This window comes from Astatotilapia calliptera, chromosome 6, assembly GCF_900246225.1.
Source record: "Astatotilapia calliptera chromosome 6, fAstCal1.2, whole genome shotgun sequence".
Classification (NCBI taxonomy): domain Eukaryota; kingdom Metazoa; phylum Chordata; class Actinopteri; order Cichliformes; family Cichlidae; genus Astatotilapia; species Astatotilapia calliptera.
Window position 1 is genome coordinate 15,816,670 of NC_039307.1, and position 15,144 is coordinate 15,831,813.

At 37.9% G+C, this 15,144-nt stretch overlaps 1 protein-coding gene across 1 annotated transcript in view; it reads left to right on the top strand.

The window, feature by feature from the left end:
- Positions 1 to 14,697, top strand: part of usp43a (ubiquitin specific peptidase 43a) — a 134,063-nt gene extending 119,366 nt beyond the window's left edge. Inside the window, exons 14-16 of the mRNA XM_026170554.1 lie at positions 1,270 to 1,428; positions 9,029 to 9,190; positions 9,300 to 14,697. Coding sequence (XP_026026339.1) covers positions 1,270 to 1,428; positions 9,029 to 9,190; positions 9,300 to 10,462 — 1,484 coding nt within the window. The 3' untranslated portion in view covers positions 10,463 to 14,697. The remainder of the gene's footprint in view (positions 1 to 1,269; positions 1,429 to 9,028; positions 9,191 to 9,299) is intronic.
- The last annotated feature ends 447 nt before the right edge of the window (positions 14,698 to 15,144 follow it).

The following is a 15,144-nucleotide window of genomic DNA, read 5'->3' on the forward strand; positions in this document are numbered from 1 at the left end:
AGAATCCATAGAAGAGCCACCTCCACAGGACAAGACTCAGCAGTCCATCTGCATCTTAGGGACAAAGGACACTCTTTCGAGGATGCCAATGTTCACATTTTGGACAGAGAGGACAGATGGTTTGAAAGAGGAGTGAAAGAAGCCATCTATGTCCACTGTGAGCGACCATCTTTGAACAGAGGCGGTGGTTTATAACACCAACTGTCTGTCATCTATAATCCAGTTTTGAGATCCCTCCCCAGACACCTTAACGCCCACTCACATCCTGGGCCATCTGACCTCAGGAAATCGCATGATAACGTGGGGCCAGGTTTCACAATGAGCTCACCCGAAACCCTGGCTGATTGGGACCCACACCCAGTTTCACACCTTGGCTCATGTGATTAGAGGATCATCAGGGGGTCCTTTTGTCCCTCTGTGGGGGGATACTCCCACTAGGTTTAAATCTGGGACTCTCCACCATTTGACCTTAGAACTGAAGAAGCTTCTCGGATGAGAGGTGAAACGTCTTCAAGCAACTTAAAGAAGTCCAGACGCCTTTCTTTGCAAGCTCCTTGGACCATGCACAATTTCATTACAATCAATACAAAACATTACATACGCACCATTCAATATGGCGGACTCTGCAATAAATCAAATTTACATTTGAAATACAAGAATAAAATTGAAGACTCGTACCTAATTTGCAGAAATAGAAGTGACAACTGGAGATTAGGAGAAAGCAGGTCTTCGCCATGGCAGCTACCACTTTACATTTGCATCCATAAAATCATCTTTTACCTGAGAGCCCAACAGTGTAATGCACAATTGTGTTATGCACAATAACACAATCTGTGGTGGTGTCCCTCATTTAACTAAGAAAAATAAATAAAATTGATCTGATTTTACTGGAATGAAAAAAAAATAACAGCATCTTTAAACACATTTTTAAAATAAATCAAAATAGCACCTGAACAACAAGAAACTGTAGCTGGAGAGCAGCTCCAAGTGTCCAGGAATGGTCCTTGATGTATTCTGTCTTGCTGCTTTAACAAGCTGAGAAACATACACTATCAACAGTCTCTGCAGTGGAGGAAAGTACAACTCACATTTAAATGTGAAGCTATTCTATGTACACTGTATTTACAGGCAGCAAAGAGATTATGTGCTATGGACCTCCCAAGGCATTTTAGGGGAAAAATGAGTTAATCTCCATATTGCATGCAATTTTCTGATAACAATTATGCGAGAAAAACATTATTTACCGTTGTTGTCTGTTTTTTATTCCAGCTTACTGTAGGAATTCAGTGGATGGTCAGTGGTATAGCTACGACGACAGCAGCGTAGACCTGGTGCAAGATGAGGAAGTGTGCACAAGGGGTGCTTACATCCTTTTCTACCAGAGGCGAAACACCATTCCCCCATGGTCAGCCAGCAGCTCCATCAGAGGTATGTTGTGAAATAACAAGCAAACCAGACAACTGAAAGCATATAAGAGCTTGTGATTGTTTTTCAATGGTCCTAAAAATGGTAAATAGTCAATTAATGTCTGTACTTTCAACATACGTACCTTAGGCAGGAGTGGTTTTCAAGGACGCAAATATATCTGTTTTGTCTGCTGCACTGTGCTCCGCAAAACGCACACACGTCTGACACCTTATCTTAGGGCTGTGTTCGATATAACGATATACATCGGATGACGATATAAAAACGTCTATCGTTTCATTTTACGCTATCGTTTGTTTTGTGGTGTCGTAAAATAAACTGTTTACGGCAATATTTTTTCATCGTTTTGATGGTCACTGTAGTGGCTATATTAATTTCTTAAATTCTCTCTTTCTCTTATATTTAATATAACCACACTACGGACGGACAAGCGCCTGTTTTTACGTGTTGCCGTTAGCAACAATGACGGTAAAACTATCACGTAGCTCCGCTGTCCGCTTGTTTGTTTTCCATTGAAACCTTTCACAATAAAGCTCAAGATCCCTTGACTTTTCAAAGTAAACTGAATCACGTGAAAGAGTATGAGTATCCGTAAGAGTTTACGGAGGAGAAGCAAAAAAAGAGCCGTCATGTGCTAAAAAATAAACTTTAGACTTAAACTTTGAAAGAAAATGGTGGCCGTTACAACTTATGTCTAAAAATGTATAGTTTCATGCATCGGTTAAAACACTCGAATCCAGGTAAAAGACGACCAGCTGGAAAAACTAAACGCAAGTTGAGTTGCCCGAGATTCACAGAATTTACAGAAAATGTTACATTTTTGTGATTTATATCGTTGTCAGGACGATAAATGTCTTATATATGGTATTTTTGTCATATCGCACAGCCCTACCTTATCTGATATATCTGAGCGTATCTGGTGAGACAGTTTGACAAAGATTCTTTTACACATACACCATGCACCATGTAGACAACACAAACTAATACATCCTGTTCTTGCTGAATGTGTACATTGAGTATGTGCAAAATATTTGCACAGCAAAAGTTTATTTACATTTAAATGGACTTTTTACGAGAGCAAGACTCCATAAATGGTGGGGCGGGGCACATTTACTGCTATAGGAATAATTCAGAATAACAATGATTTTGCTGGACCGCAAATAAATCATTAACCACAAGCAACTTGTAAGAAACACAGTAAGATAATTGCACCTTGCTCTCTGTAGTCTCAAGCATGCATCCTACAATAAAGTACAACTGTAATCTCTAATTAATCAAAAGTGAGACATAAGTGATCCCTCTTCTTCCTCTTTCACAGTAAGAGAGGAAAAAATGTAATAAAAGTTGGTGTTTTAATCGGATATTTATATAATACAGCGCCGAACGTTTCAAGTGGAAGTTGACTTGAAGAAATCCGCTGCCAATCCCATGACTATAAATGATGCAAAAAGATGTTTTTTTCCTAATACATACCACCTATCCCTGCGCTCCTGCCTCTCTGACTTGCATCTTGTGAGCTGCTATGATACTGAGGTCTTTCAACCTTTGAAGTAAGAGCCAAACATGCTGGTACAAACAGAGAAGACCGTACTGTCAAGAACCTGCTTTGATTCACAGAAAGCCACGGGTCTGTCAGATCTGCTCATTTAGCTCCGCATGAAATGCTGAATGTGTAGCAAAGTCCTCTGTCAGACTGCAAAAAAGAAAAGAAAGCGAGAACTCATCCAAAATATTGTAAAGTCAGTTGTTTGACTCTTTTTTCTTTTTTTAAACTGGAAATTATTAATTATTAAACTGAGAGAATGAACCGCATTTCACTGGTAAGAGTATGTTAAGAGCTAAAAGTCAGATTTAATAGTAGTAATAATTTTGTGCAGCTAACTTTGAAACCTTTTGCCATAGCAGCTCACTGAAGGCCATACACTTACTACAAATGTCAGAATGCCTGAAATCATTATAATACCAACCTTTATCTTTACGTAATCTCCTCTCCTATAGAGATTGACAGACCACGTGACTTTCGCGCATTGCATGCCGTGGCAAAACAATCCAAGTACCGCATCAAATGCAAGCATTTGCAGCACCGCAAAACGTTCATTCTTCGGTTCCAATAAATTCTTGCTTTTTCTTTGCCCCCCAAAAAGGTTCTGTACAAAACGAAGGAGAACAATGCCGGTCCGTACAAAGACAGACTTGATGAAAAGTCAAAGAAAAGATACGAGGAAAAAAATCAAAGGAGTGAAAGGTTTACTTAGGGTAAACCCTTACGAGCACACAGAGGGACAAAATACGTTAGCGTGCTGCCCAACTTTCACCACGCTCATATTTATAATTATACGCTTCTTGGAGTGAGTGCATACACTCATGAAGTTTAGTAACTTCAGGTCACTGCAACAAGCCCAGGTACAGTTTACCGACGGATGGGTGCAGGACCTTGAAATGCACCGTGTAGAACTAAAGACCATCGTACATATCATAAGTTTACCAGTCTCACAAATCGTCTTCATAAATACACATTCGTTAACCGTTTATTAATAGGACCTTTGAGCTCAACGGTAATTAATTAGTAGTGGAAATAATTTCTGGTACCCATCACAGAAATGTAGCAGTGACAATAATACTGTATGCTGTAATCGTACTGGGCAATTAGTGATACAAAACAACTGTTTTACCCTGTGAATAAAAGTATATGTTTTTGTCAATGTACCATAATAACAGAAGCGAAACGCAATATTGTGTCAGGACAATTCACTATTTATGCACAATAAACAAAGGAGCATAGCGCGACAATTTCTGTTCAGCGCCAGACTTGCTTGTAAACTATATCAACAATTATGTTAAGAAAAATGACGCATTAACTACAACAGCAGACTGACCTCTGTGGAAATGCTTGGAGCAGACTAACCTGTGAGCTGGAGTGTTCTGGGACGTTATATTTGATCTTTGAATGGCTGCAATCCAGGCCATCCGTCTCCTCTTTGTTACTTCGGAAACATGGCTCGAACAATTTCTCTTCAACGACGTAATCCGATAACAACCGATCTCTTTACCCGTCGGCTTCCCGTGGCTGTCATGCGACCGGCTATTGCAGTTAATAATACAACAGCTTCTTGCAATTTTTTGTGTTTCTTTTTATCGCTGTATAACTGATTTCAATTGAAAGCCTGCTGCGCTAGTACCTCTTGCCACGAGTTCCCAGAATTCTTTGCGGTTTTACCCCTGAATGACGTCACATTTTCAATCTCTATTGCCTTTTACAAATCCAAATAACCAGTGACCTCTTTCCATGTGGTGCACCGACAATACAAGTCAAAAAGACAGCTTTTTTAAGCTGCACAAATTGTCTGAACATACAGTCATATGAAAAAGACAGGACTCCTTGAAGTCCTTTTAAAAACTAAGTACACCTTTAATGCTTCTATAGAAATTAAGAGGGTAAGCAGCAGCTAGGTGGTGCTAATCAAGTGCATTTGAGTAATTATCAAGTCCAGACCTCGAACTGATTGAATTGCTGTGGCAGGGCCTGTAGGGTGCAATGCATAAACAAATGCCTGCAAACCTCAAGGAACTGAGCAGTGTTATAAAGAAGAAGGGCCAAAAAATATTCCACAATAATTTTCAACCTATTGCTGCTAGAGGTGGTTCTACAAGATGTTGAATCATGATCTGTGCCTAGTTTTTCACATGATTGGATAGAGTCTGTACCATACTGTATGTAGTACTCCCGAGCAGTGTTGGTGAGGTTACTTAAAAAAAAGTAATCAGTAACTAATTACTGATTACTTTCCAAAAAAGTAATTCCGTTACTTTACTGATTACTTATTTTCAAAAGTAATTAGTTACTTGGTTACTTTAAAAAAATTATTTACAACCTGAATAGGTAATAAAGCAATAGATCTTTCAGCCCAATTCTATTTATTCTGCATAATCCATCATATAAAATGTAGTCAAATGAAAAAGTCTCTTTTTGAAACTAGTTTTATTAGTTTTAATCTTTTAACTTTATGCATCAAGCAACTTGCGTTACTTGTAATGCGTAACTGCCCATCTCTGCTCCCAAGTGGTCTTTGTTTAACTTGTCCATTTTCACATTTGTGAGTTCGGTCCAGTAGCTCTGTTATACTGTGGAGGCGTTTTGTAGGAGTGGTTTGGGTCCACTGAAAATCATTACAGAATTGTTCTTTTATCAGGTCTATCCTAATGGGACTTTATATTCACATGGCTGTACAGGCACTATATAAATGAAAATAAAATTGGAATTGAACCTAGGTTTAGAAAATTAGGGGTTATTAATAAATACCAAAATAAATACCATAATAAACAAATAATCGCTTAATGTCTATGTTTTGTGTAAATCTGTCAGACTCCAATCAAACAAACAGAGATTTCAAGGCTCACTTTTATGTCCCTCTAACTTTATTAGAATAAATTTAGACTAGAATAACCCTTTATTGTCATTTTACATGTGCAACAAAATTATGGATACTCCACACCAACTGTGCCAGAATAAAATATAAATAGTAGATATCAGGAATAACATAATTTAAAAAAATAACCTCGTTCTCTGTACATGTTATTTCAGCAAAACCTCAGATAAAAAATAACAATTTAGATATTACACTATCTCGTTATTTATTTAACACAAAACAAAATGCAAGAGAAGTGTTTGAAAAACTAAGTACTAACCTTATTGCATCCTCGAAAACTGTCCGTAGCACCCAGGTGCTGCTGATCACATTGAATAAATGATCATTAGCAAGTGTGAGTACTTCGATGAAAGTAGAGGTTTTGGCAGTTTGCTGATCTGGAGTGTTCAGATGTGTGTTAACATGATGCCAAGAGGGAAGGACATCAGCAGTGATCTTAGGAAAGCAATTGTTGCTTTCTCTCACCTTGGGAAGCGTTATAAGGCCATAGCCGTACAATTTGAAATCCATCACTCTACAGCAAAAAACATTATTAGTAAGTGGAAATCATTCAGGACAGCTACCAATCATCCCCGAACTTAATGTTGCTGGAAATTAACCCCAAGGTCTGACTATGCAGTGGAGTTAACTGAAGAGCTACTTCTGAGATTCTACAGATGTAAGTAACCATGTTAAATATTAAAGTTCCCGACAGTACAATCAGACAAAGAACAAGCTTGACTTGTTTGGAAAAGTTGCATGAGAACGCTTCTTCTCTCCTAATGATCATGGCAGCACAGCTTAGCCTTGGAAAACTGTATCTGAGCAAACCACGAGTTGTCTTTTAGACAAATGAGACAAAAGTGGAGATGTTTTGCCAGAATTCACACTGCCACATTTGATGAAAACCCAAATAGAGCAGGACCCAGACATCTTGCAGTCAGTGAGTCAGAAATGAGCTTCACTATATAAAAAGTCTTCTAGAGTCAAATGTAAGGCCATCTCTTTGAAAATTATCGTTTGTTAGAAACAGGATATTACAACTGGACAATGATTCCAAGCCTGCGAAGAAGTTTTTCTTATTTTGCTATTTTACTTATAATTTAATGACCTCATCTGCATTTTTTTTGTTGTTGCTGTTTCTTGTTTTTCTTACTAAACTTCATCACTGAGAATTTGTGTTCTGATAAAGGTAAATCCAAAGAAAAAAATATCTTCACAGGTGGCATGTGAGCAAAAATGTAGCTCTCCAGTTATCTTGAAAGAAACTGCAACCTTCTAATAAAAGCCTTCATAGGACTATGCAATTCATGTGCAAATAGACCCCTGCCTTGCAGTTTGGTATTTAGTGGAGTCGCATAAACAGCAAATGCAAGATCTGCCTCCATTCTTCCTCTGAGTGCCCTGGAATGTTCTTCTCCGTCTTCTCACAAAAGCAGCTCTCAGCTCCCAAACTGTTTTTAGCACGATACCCAGGCTGAGCCATATGACTGTGTTTTGGTAGCCTATGTCACCATATCCTGTCTTATGCTGCTCCAAAACTACAAACAAATTTACTTTTATCAAGTTGGGTATTTTAGTTACAACATCAACATTGTGGTTAATTTTTATCAATAATTTACACATCACCTCTTGTTGTGTAATACAGTACAGTGCTTGGTTCATTTCAGTTATATTATATTTCAATTTTTGAATACAGTTTTATTTATAAATAGCACCAAACCACAACAGGAGTCGCCTCAACACGTTACATATTGTGAAGATCTTACAATAACTTTTTTCAGCATTTTTCCCTGTCAGATTTAGGCTGTTGGCTGGAACACCTGCTAGTTAGCCCATTTCAGCCCTATCAAAACATGTATATGTGCAAAGCATAAACTGCTGCCAGCTCCTCTGTAACCTTAAACTCAAAGTAACTGTACTGATGTCACTTCACTTTTTGCTCTCTTGTCCAGAGCAAAAAATGTCAGGGCAAAAACTCAACTTATACACAGCACAAAACAAAATTATGTAGACTCTAAGATTCCATTCATTAATTTTCCTTGTCCAGGGTCATGGGAAGGTTGAAACCTATCCCAGCTAACTCAGAGTGAAAGGCAAGGCACGCCCTGGATAGGCTGCCAGAGATAAAGCATATTCTATTTAGATCCCAAAGACATATGCAACCAGTACTTAATATTATTGATTAATAGTACTCTAAATTTATTCATTGTCTAAATATCTTACCTGGTAAAATATTTGCAAATGGTAGCAAAGAACTAAGAAATGCCTGTCTGCTGTGCACGTTGCTTTGACAGCTGTCATTCATTCCTCTTTCAAGGCGTCTGAGAAACTTCACTTTTTTAATCTAATCATGTACTTTTTTATTTTTTAATGTTTCAGAAAAACAGCCTGACATTAATTGCTGAAGTTCTCTATGAGTCAACACTATGTGAAAATATATGTAAAGATCTAATATAGCCAACATAGACAGTTATCCTTGTAAAACTCAGCTTTTTGAGAGTTGCTGAATTGCTGTTAGAGCTGGATAAGTACCTGTTCAATCATTATTGAATTTCTTGGTGAAATTAGTGTGATTTGCATTTCAAAAGATTTATTCTGCCTTAAACAGGATCTTCGTCGAGAGGCAGGTTTTATTTAAATGCTTTTTTGAAAAAGACATTGATTATCACTGGCCCTGGCAAATGTGCCTAATGTAATTTATTTTGCAAATAAATGTTTGTTCTTCACACATTGTTAACTTAATTATTGGGGGTGGGGGTGTGTGTGTGTGTGTGTGTGTGGGGGGGGGGGTCAGGAATGTGATTATGGATAGATTTCATTTACCATTAGTATCTGCTCCCTTTATTCTCCCTCCCTTGTTGAATTAACTCGCCTACTTTTGCCAGAAATTATGAATAATTCCAAATTCCAGAGTAAAAGAGCAAACCAGACATACAGCAGCTAATGGTTGCCATGCTTCTTTCTAGAGAAAATGATGCAGGACAGAGGGCCAAAGTCCACTTTGTAGACTGATTCTTGAAACTTATGGGTATTATAACTATGGGAAGTAAAGGAGCTCCATATGTCGGATGAAAAATAAAATAACAGAATTTCTAAACAGCATTCGTGCATTTCCATCGTCCAACGTGTGCAATGTTAAATCAGTGGAGTATTCTTTATGTTCCTCCTCTCAAACCTTTTTCTCTGTGTCATAGGCTCCACAAGTTCATCAGTGTCAGACCACTGGCTAATCAGGCTGACGGGGGACAGTAAGAGAGGCAGTCTGGTGTCTCATGCATCCACCACCTGTCCATCTTCCTTACCTGACTCTCCAGAGTCTCCAGTCTTCCTGGACAATGGCTTCAAAGATGAAAGAGGTAAAAGGACCATTGCTGTCAACAGACTTGTGTTTTATTTATAATTTGTCTAAACGTGTTTGGTTTTTATTTAAAGCCTAAAATATTTCCCTCTTTACATAAATGCCAGGTGGATTTGAGAAGAGGCCATTTGTCAGAGGTCTTCAGGGGCGCAGCATGAGCCTGAGAGCCCCCAGCAAAAACAAGGATACCTTGAGCAGAGTGCTTCCAATGCGCTGGTCCTTTGGTTCCAAGGACAGACGAAAACCTGACCCAGTCCCTCCCCCTGAACCTGATCCAGCCCCTGTAGAACTAGTACAGTACTTGGAATCTGGTCGGCGTCCCCGGTGCACAAAGGATCCGATAGCGACATTAATGAATGAACCACGCAGCACAAAGGAAGCTGCAAAGAGCCGTGTTGCAGCCAATGTTCGTTCGTCTAGCGTTGGAAGTATAAGTTGTGTGGGTAAGACAGGGGAGGAGCCGCCATTTCTAAAGGTCCCAGAGGGCCAGAAGTGGCCATCAGATAAAGCAGCTAGTCTGAGACGTAGCAAGGGGAGCCAGGCTAAGGATGAGAGCACTGTGAATATCAGGAGCAGCTCCAGCACTAACACTCTAACAAGGAGGAAGGATGGAAGAAAACAGAGCTCCTCCAAATCTTCACAGGATACTGAGACAAAACAGAGATCCAGTACTGGAGTTCAGCCCAGCTACAGCACACCCAGTCTCCAAGATGGAACTCTGAGAAGACAAAAGGGAGACAGGGCTGATAGGGAACGCCACAGCACACAAGAAGAAAACTCTAAGAACAAGAAAGCAGACGTGCCTAAGAGCCATGACGGAATACTGTCCTTCTTTAAAGGTAGCTTCCTGAAGAAGGATAAAGATTCAAGGAAACCCACTGAGGATGAGTCAGGGAGAGCAGTAGTTGAAGAAGAAAGCAGAAGGACCTTGTCGAGGCCATCTCTGTCCAATGGAGCAGCAGGAGGCCGAACTGGAGAAGAAAGAGGCAAGTCCAAAAGCTCAGGCCATGTGGTTAATGAGCAGGTAAACGGTAAGGTGGGGCACAAAGCAACTGAAATCAAACGTTCCCAGAGCTCCACCAACATCCCAACAAAAGCAGAGCAGAGTGTGCGTAGGACAGCATCTTTGCACCGTAATGGGATGTCAACAACGCCAGCATCATCACGCAGTCTGACAAGCGACAAACCATCTCACGGCACCTTGCAGAGGACTCGTTACAGCACAACCTCACTGGGGCGCAAAAAGACAGTCCCCGAGTCCAGCTTCTAACACAGAGACACATAAAGCCTTTTTCCTGAAAGAAAGTGAAGGACATGAAATCTCCAAGATCAAAGCAATAGTGCTCCATTCACAGTAATACGCCTTTTTTGTTCCTGGAAAATTAACAGAGTCAAGTAGTTTGCTCCATGTAAGACATAGAATAAATGAAAGGTCCTCTAATGCTCAAGAGGACATTAATGAGCAAAATTAGGTGATATGACCTGTCCATTAAATATGACAGAGAGTCCTTCTCCATTCTATTTCTACGACCCAAATAAGTGCCTGATCAGCCGATATGCAGTTTAGACCAATTGGTTTGTGTCAGTTTAGAACTGAAAGCACGCAGCAGCACACCTACAAACATACTGTACGAATATGTGTCTTATTAATGTAGTGTGAGCGTTGGAAGTCGCCACTCTGTTGCGAACTCTTACGGTTGCGAACTCTTACGGTTGCTGCTTAGAATGAAGACACACTGATTGTGTTCATTTATAAGAATGTATTGTGTCTACTTGATAAACGGTGGTGCTTTGAGACCTAAATCTCTGAATAATGTCAACTGTTTATTTTTAATGTTTTTTTTAAAGCACAGTATGTTTTATTTTTTAAAGGATTGATTTTCTTTCTTTTTCCTAAATGACCCAGTGTGCAGCAGCAGTTGATTCAGTGATTTACAGCTGACTAAGCAAACATTTTAAAAACACTATTGTCTACTGTGAAATGTTAAATGAATACACTATCCCTTAGTGTATTAGTAATAACAGTTGAATATTAAACTGTTTGTTTTCTTCTATTGCTACTTTCATGTACCCACATCGTCGTGTTCCTTAATGTTAAATAATTGTTTCCCATGCTTTCCTAACACTGATGACTGTCAACAGTTTAATGTCACCATTCATAGAGGGGAGGACCACAAAAAGCAAAGCAAAAGAGAGTGACTTCTGCTTGTTACTAAAAAAAAACCAAAATAATGTGGACACACAAAATCCTGTCTTATTGAAGCTGTGATTGAGAGAAAAATTCTGCCTCTCTGGGAATCATTTTTGATTAATGTACCTCCAAAATTGAAGGTCTGTAAAATTACTGGTTACTCTTTGATAGCGGCTGTTTTTTACCAGAACATGACATTTACTTACTTATGAAATAGTGACTATTTGGCCAGTAGGGGAAACGGACAGAATATACAAGGCATGTAAGGTTAGGGAGCAGTGTTTGTTATTCTAAGTAAAGAAAATCTATTCTATGAATCTATAGAAGAGAAATAGAGTATGCATTATAATATGCATTTTCCTTTATTTATAGATTTAATGTCTATTTACTGTTGAAGTAATGTTTTTGTTTATTTTTTAAGTGTGGCACAGTAAATACATACATAAAAAAACATAGTGGACAAGAATTTTATGTAACATTAATTTCTATTATTTAGGCTAAGCTAATTTAGCTTATTTAGCTTAATTAGCTTAAATAGCTAATTTAGCCTAAATCCATCCTAATGGTTTTGGATATTTTGCCTGTCCACATGTTTTATATGTAGAGGCAATATAGTATATTAATATATATTATCACACTCTCTTTTTGTTTTGTACAAAGACTTTTTTTTACCTTGCTACCTTTTCAAATATATAAACATCCTTCTTATTTAAATTGTTAGTTGGACTGCATTTGGGCAATATAAAGTAGAGCGAACTGCTTATCAAAAAAATTCAAGGGCAACTTCCAGACATCTGAACGCAGCATAATTATTTAATCCACCTTATCTAGCTGTCCAGCAGATCAACATAAACTCACACTGCAGTTAGAAAAAGCCTTTCATAATGTGAAATAATATAATTTGATGTTAGGTTTATTGACTTCACATCAACAGCACCTTGGTGCTCACCCCCGCAGCCTTCGAGATTATGAATGGCCAAATATTCTGATGAAGTATTTCTATCAAAAATCCAGTTTATTATTGAACAAATACCTTAGTGCAATCCTCTCTTTGTATTTATAATCACCATGAATATACAGCTTTCTTCTATTATGTAGGAATTAAAAAGCAGTATCTCTTTTATTGTACAAAAATGTCTACTTTTACTTAATCTTAAAATCTGAAAACCAATGATAATATTTAGTAAACTATCAGGCTATACTGATAGCAAATAATCTTATATTTATGCCAAATACACATGTGCAATTATTTTTTCCTTCTTTCTTGACTATAACTTTACATCAGTGGGTTATATTAGAGAGCCCGTATTAGAGTATGGAACAAGCTTTTCTATTTGTGTCTGTGTAATGGTAGAAGGAGGTTTTTTTTGTTATTAGCAGAAGTCTGTCAGATTGTGGAAAGGTACATCTAAGAGCTTATGCACATTTGACCATGAGTATTGTGCGATTTTGTTTTGTGTTTTGAAAAGTATATACGGTTGAAGTAAACAGATTGAGGCCTAAAAGCTTCATTTGCTGCTATAGGTAGCCTGTCGTAGTGCCTCTGTTAGATGCCACATGTCGAAACGCTGGACCGAATGTTGAAGTACAATCGAGGAGTTAAAGCAAACTCTTATGGAAGTAGGTTTTCTATGCACATGTCACAAATAGAGAAATCTTTCTGTCATTGTTTTGTTTACAAGTCAGACACTGGATTTAATATTTTTTTATGTCGTTATCAAAAATTCAAACGGCTGTTTCTTATCGTCACTTACTTCTAAGTTGACAAATAAGTTATCTGATGCAAGGGTTTGGTAGCTCTTCTAAATACTTCTGTGTTTGTGTTAAATGTTTTGGACAGATCTGAGTTTACCTGTGAAGACTATTTCCTTCCTCAGGAGCTACGTGAGGGATGTCAGGCGCTTAATTGCACATTTATCACTCCAACCCACCCCCACCCACGTTCCTATACTCCCATTTTAAATTCCTATCATCAAGGTTTGAATTTTCTTTGCTTTTCGTAGTTTTCTCTGTGTTTACAAAACTATTTTTTGTGGCCTTGAAGGTGCCTGCCTGGGCTTTCACTTCTGCAGATCTTGTTTTGAGCCAAAAGAAAAATCATGTCGACAAATAATTTAGTGCTGATTAGTTATAAGTTTGGTAAGAGATGTAACTTGACATGGCAGATAAGATTTGTCGGTATTTGCTTTAAAATATTTTATTTTTTTTAAGGGTGTCTTCTTTTTAACATTCGTTTGCATTTCTTTATTTGGTAGGGGGGAAAGAAATTGTGCCAACATTCAACTAGTCAAAGTTGCAGGCTTCGTTTTCTTCTGAAATGTCAAAAGGGATTGGTGGTGACTTTGTTTTGATGATGGCTGCTGCATTTATGTCCTCAACAGTAATTCACAAAGACTGCTCAAACACACAAGTAGCACATTCAACAAAAAGGCAGAAATTGCTTCAATTAGAGAGCTAATAAAATGACACAGGTTTGTGCTTTTTACAGACATGCAGCAGACTGACAAGTATTCCTTTGTATTTAACATAACAAATGCAAAGATTCTTACAATGTGGCCTGTGGTATACAGTAAAATGTGTGAAATATTTCCTTTCAACCAGTGAAACTGGCATAAAGCCCAGGAGGTTATTGAAACCTTTGCAAATTCTCAACCTTTACATCTAAATACATTGTGAAAGTATATTACAACTATCAATGAAATAGCCGGTGTGTTAGATGTGAGTCTGAAAAGTCTGTTTTGCTTCTCTCAAACCACATGTGGCCACATACATGCATAGTTTATCAAACTGAGCACTTTTATGTGGTAAGAGATGTTTTTATATGCAATTTTTCTACATTTTCTAAGTAAAATCTCTGTATATATTTGTGGATACACGCAGAGGGGGATATGTGCGCGCGGCTGTGTGTGTAAGAGAGAAATAAATGAATAAATATGGACACAGAGCCTGCATGGTGTAGTGTTTGGGATTTTCCATTGCATTGCACAAGGTGGTTTTCACTACAGTTTCTGCTTAAATTGTCCTCTGTACATGATGGTACATTATATATATATTTGATATATTATATTTTTCAGTACAATAAAAATGTGTTATTTATTACTATAGTCTTCAGTAAGCCACTTTTAAATGCCTAATAAAAAAAATATGAAGTTTTAAAATTGAAGATTTTATTACCTGTGGGACAATGCTTTTAATTTATGGATTTTCTTTTCTTTTTTACAGCAGAAACGTAGACAGGAGACATACGCTGAAAGATCAGATGCCATATTGAGGTTGTGTAGCATGACCGATGAACATTTGGGACAAAAAATGTGTGTCAGTACAAGAAATTGCCACTAAAATGTACCCTTTAAAGTGGATTGTGTCATCCTTAATATGTGAGTTTTGGGTAAATAATTTAATTTCACAATTAATTACAAAAGAGAAAAACTCAGAAGTGGCATATGTGATATGCATTCAAACTAATGTATGCTAATTAATATTTAATTTCTTGTTTTTATTTCATCATTGAACACTCCAATTTTGCAATTTGAGCTTTGGTAAAAAATGCACTTTTTGCAAGCTCTGGTATTAGAATTAAAGTTATTAGAAATGGTAAATGGCCTGTATTTATATAGCGCTTTTCTATTCCCTAAGGACCCCAAAGCGCTTTACACATCCAGTCATCCACACATTCACACACTGTTGATAGCAAGCTACATTGTAGCCACAGCCACCCTGGGGTGCACTGACAGAGGCGAGGCTGCCGGACACTGGCACCA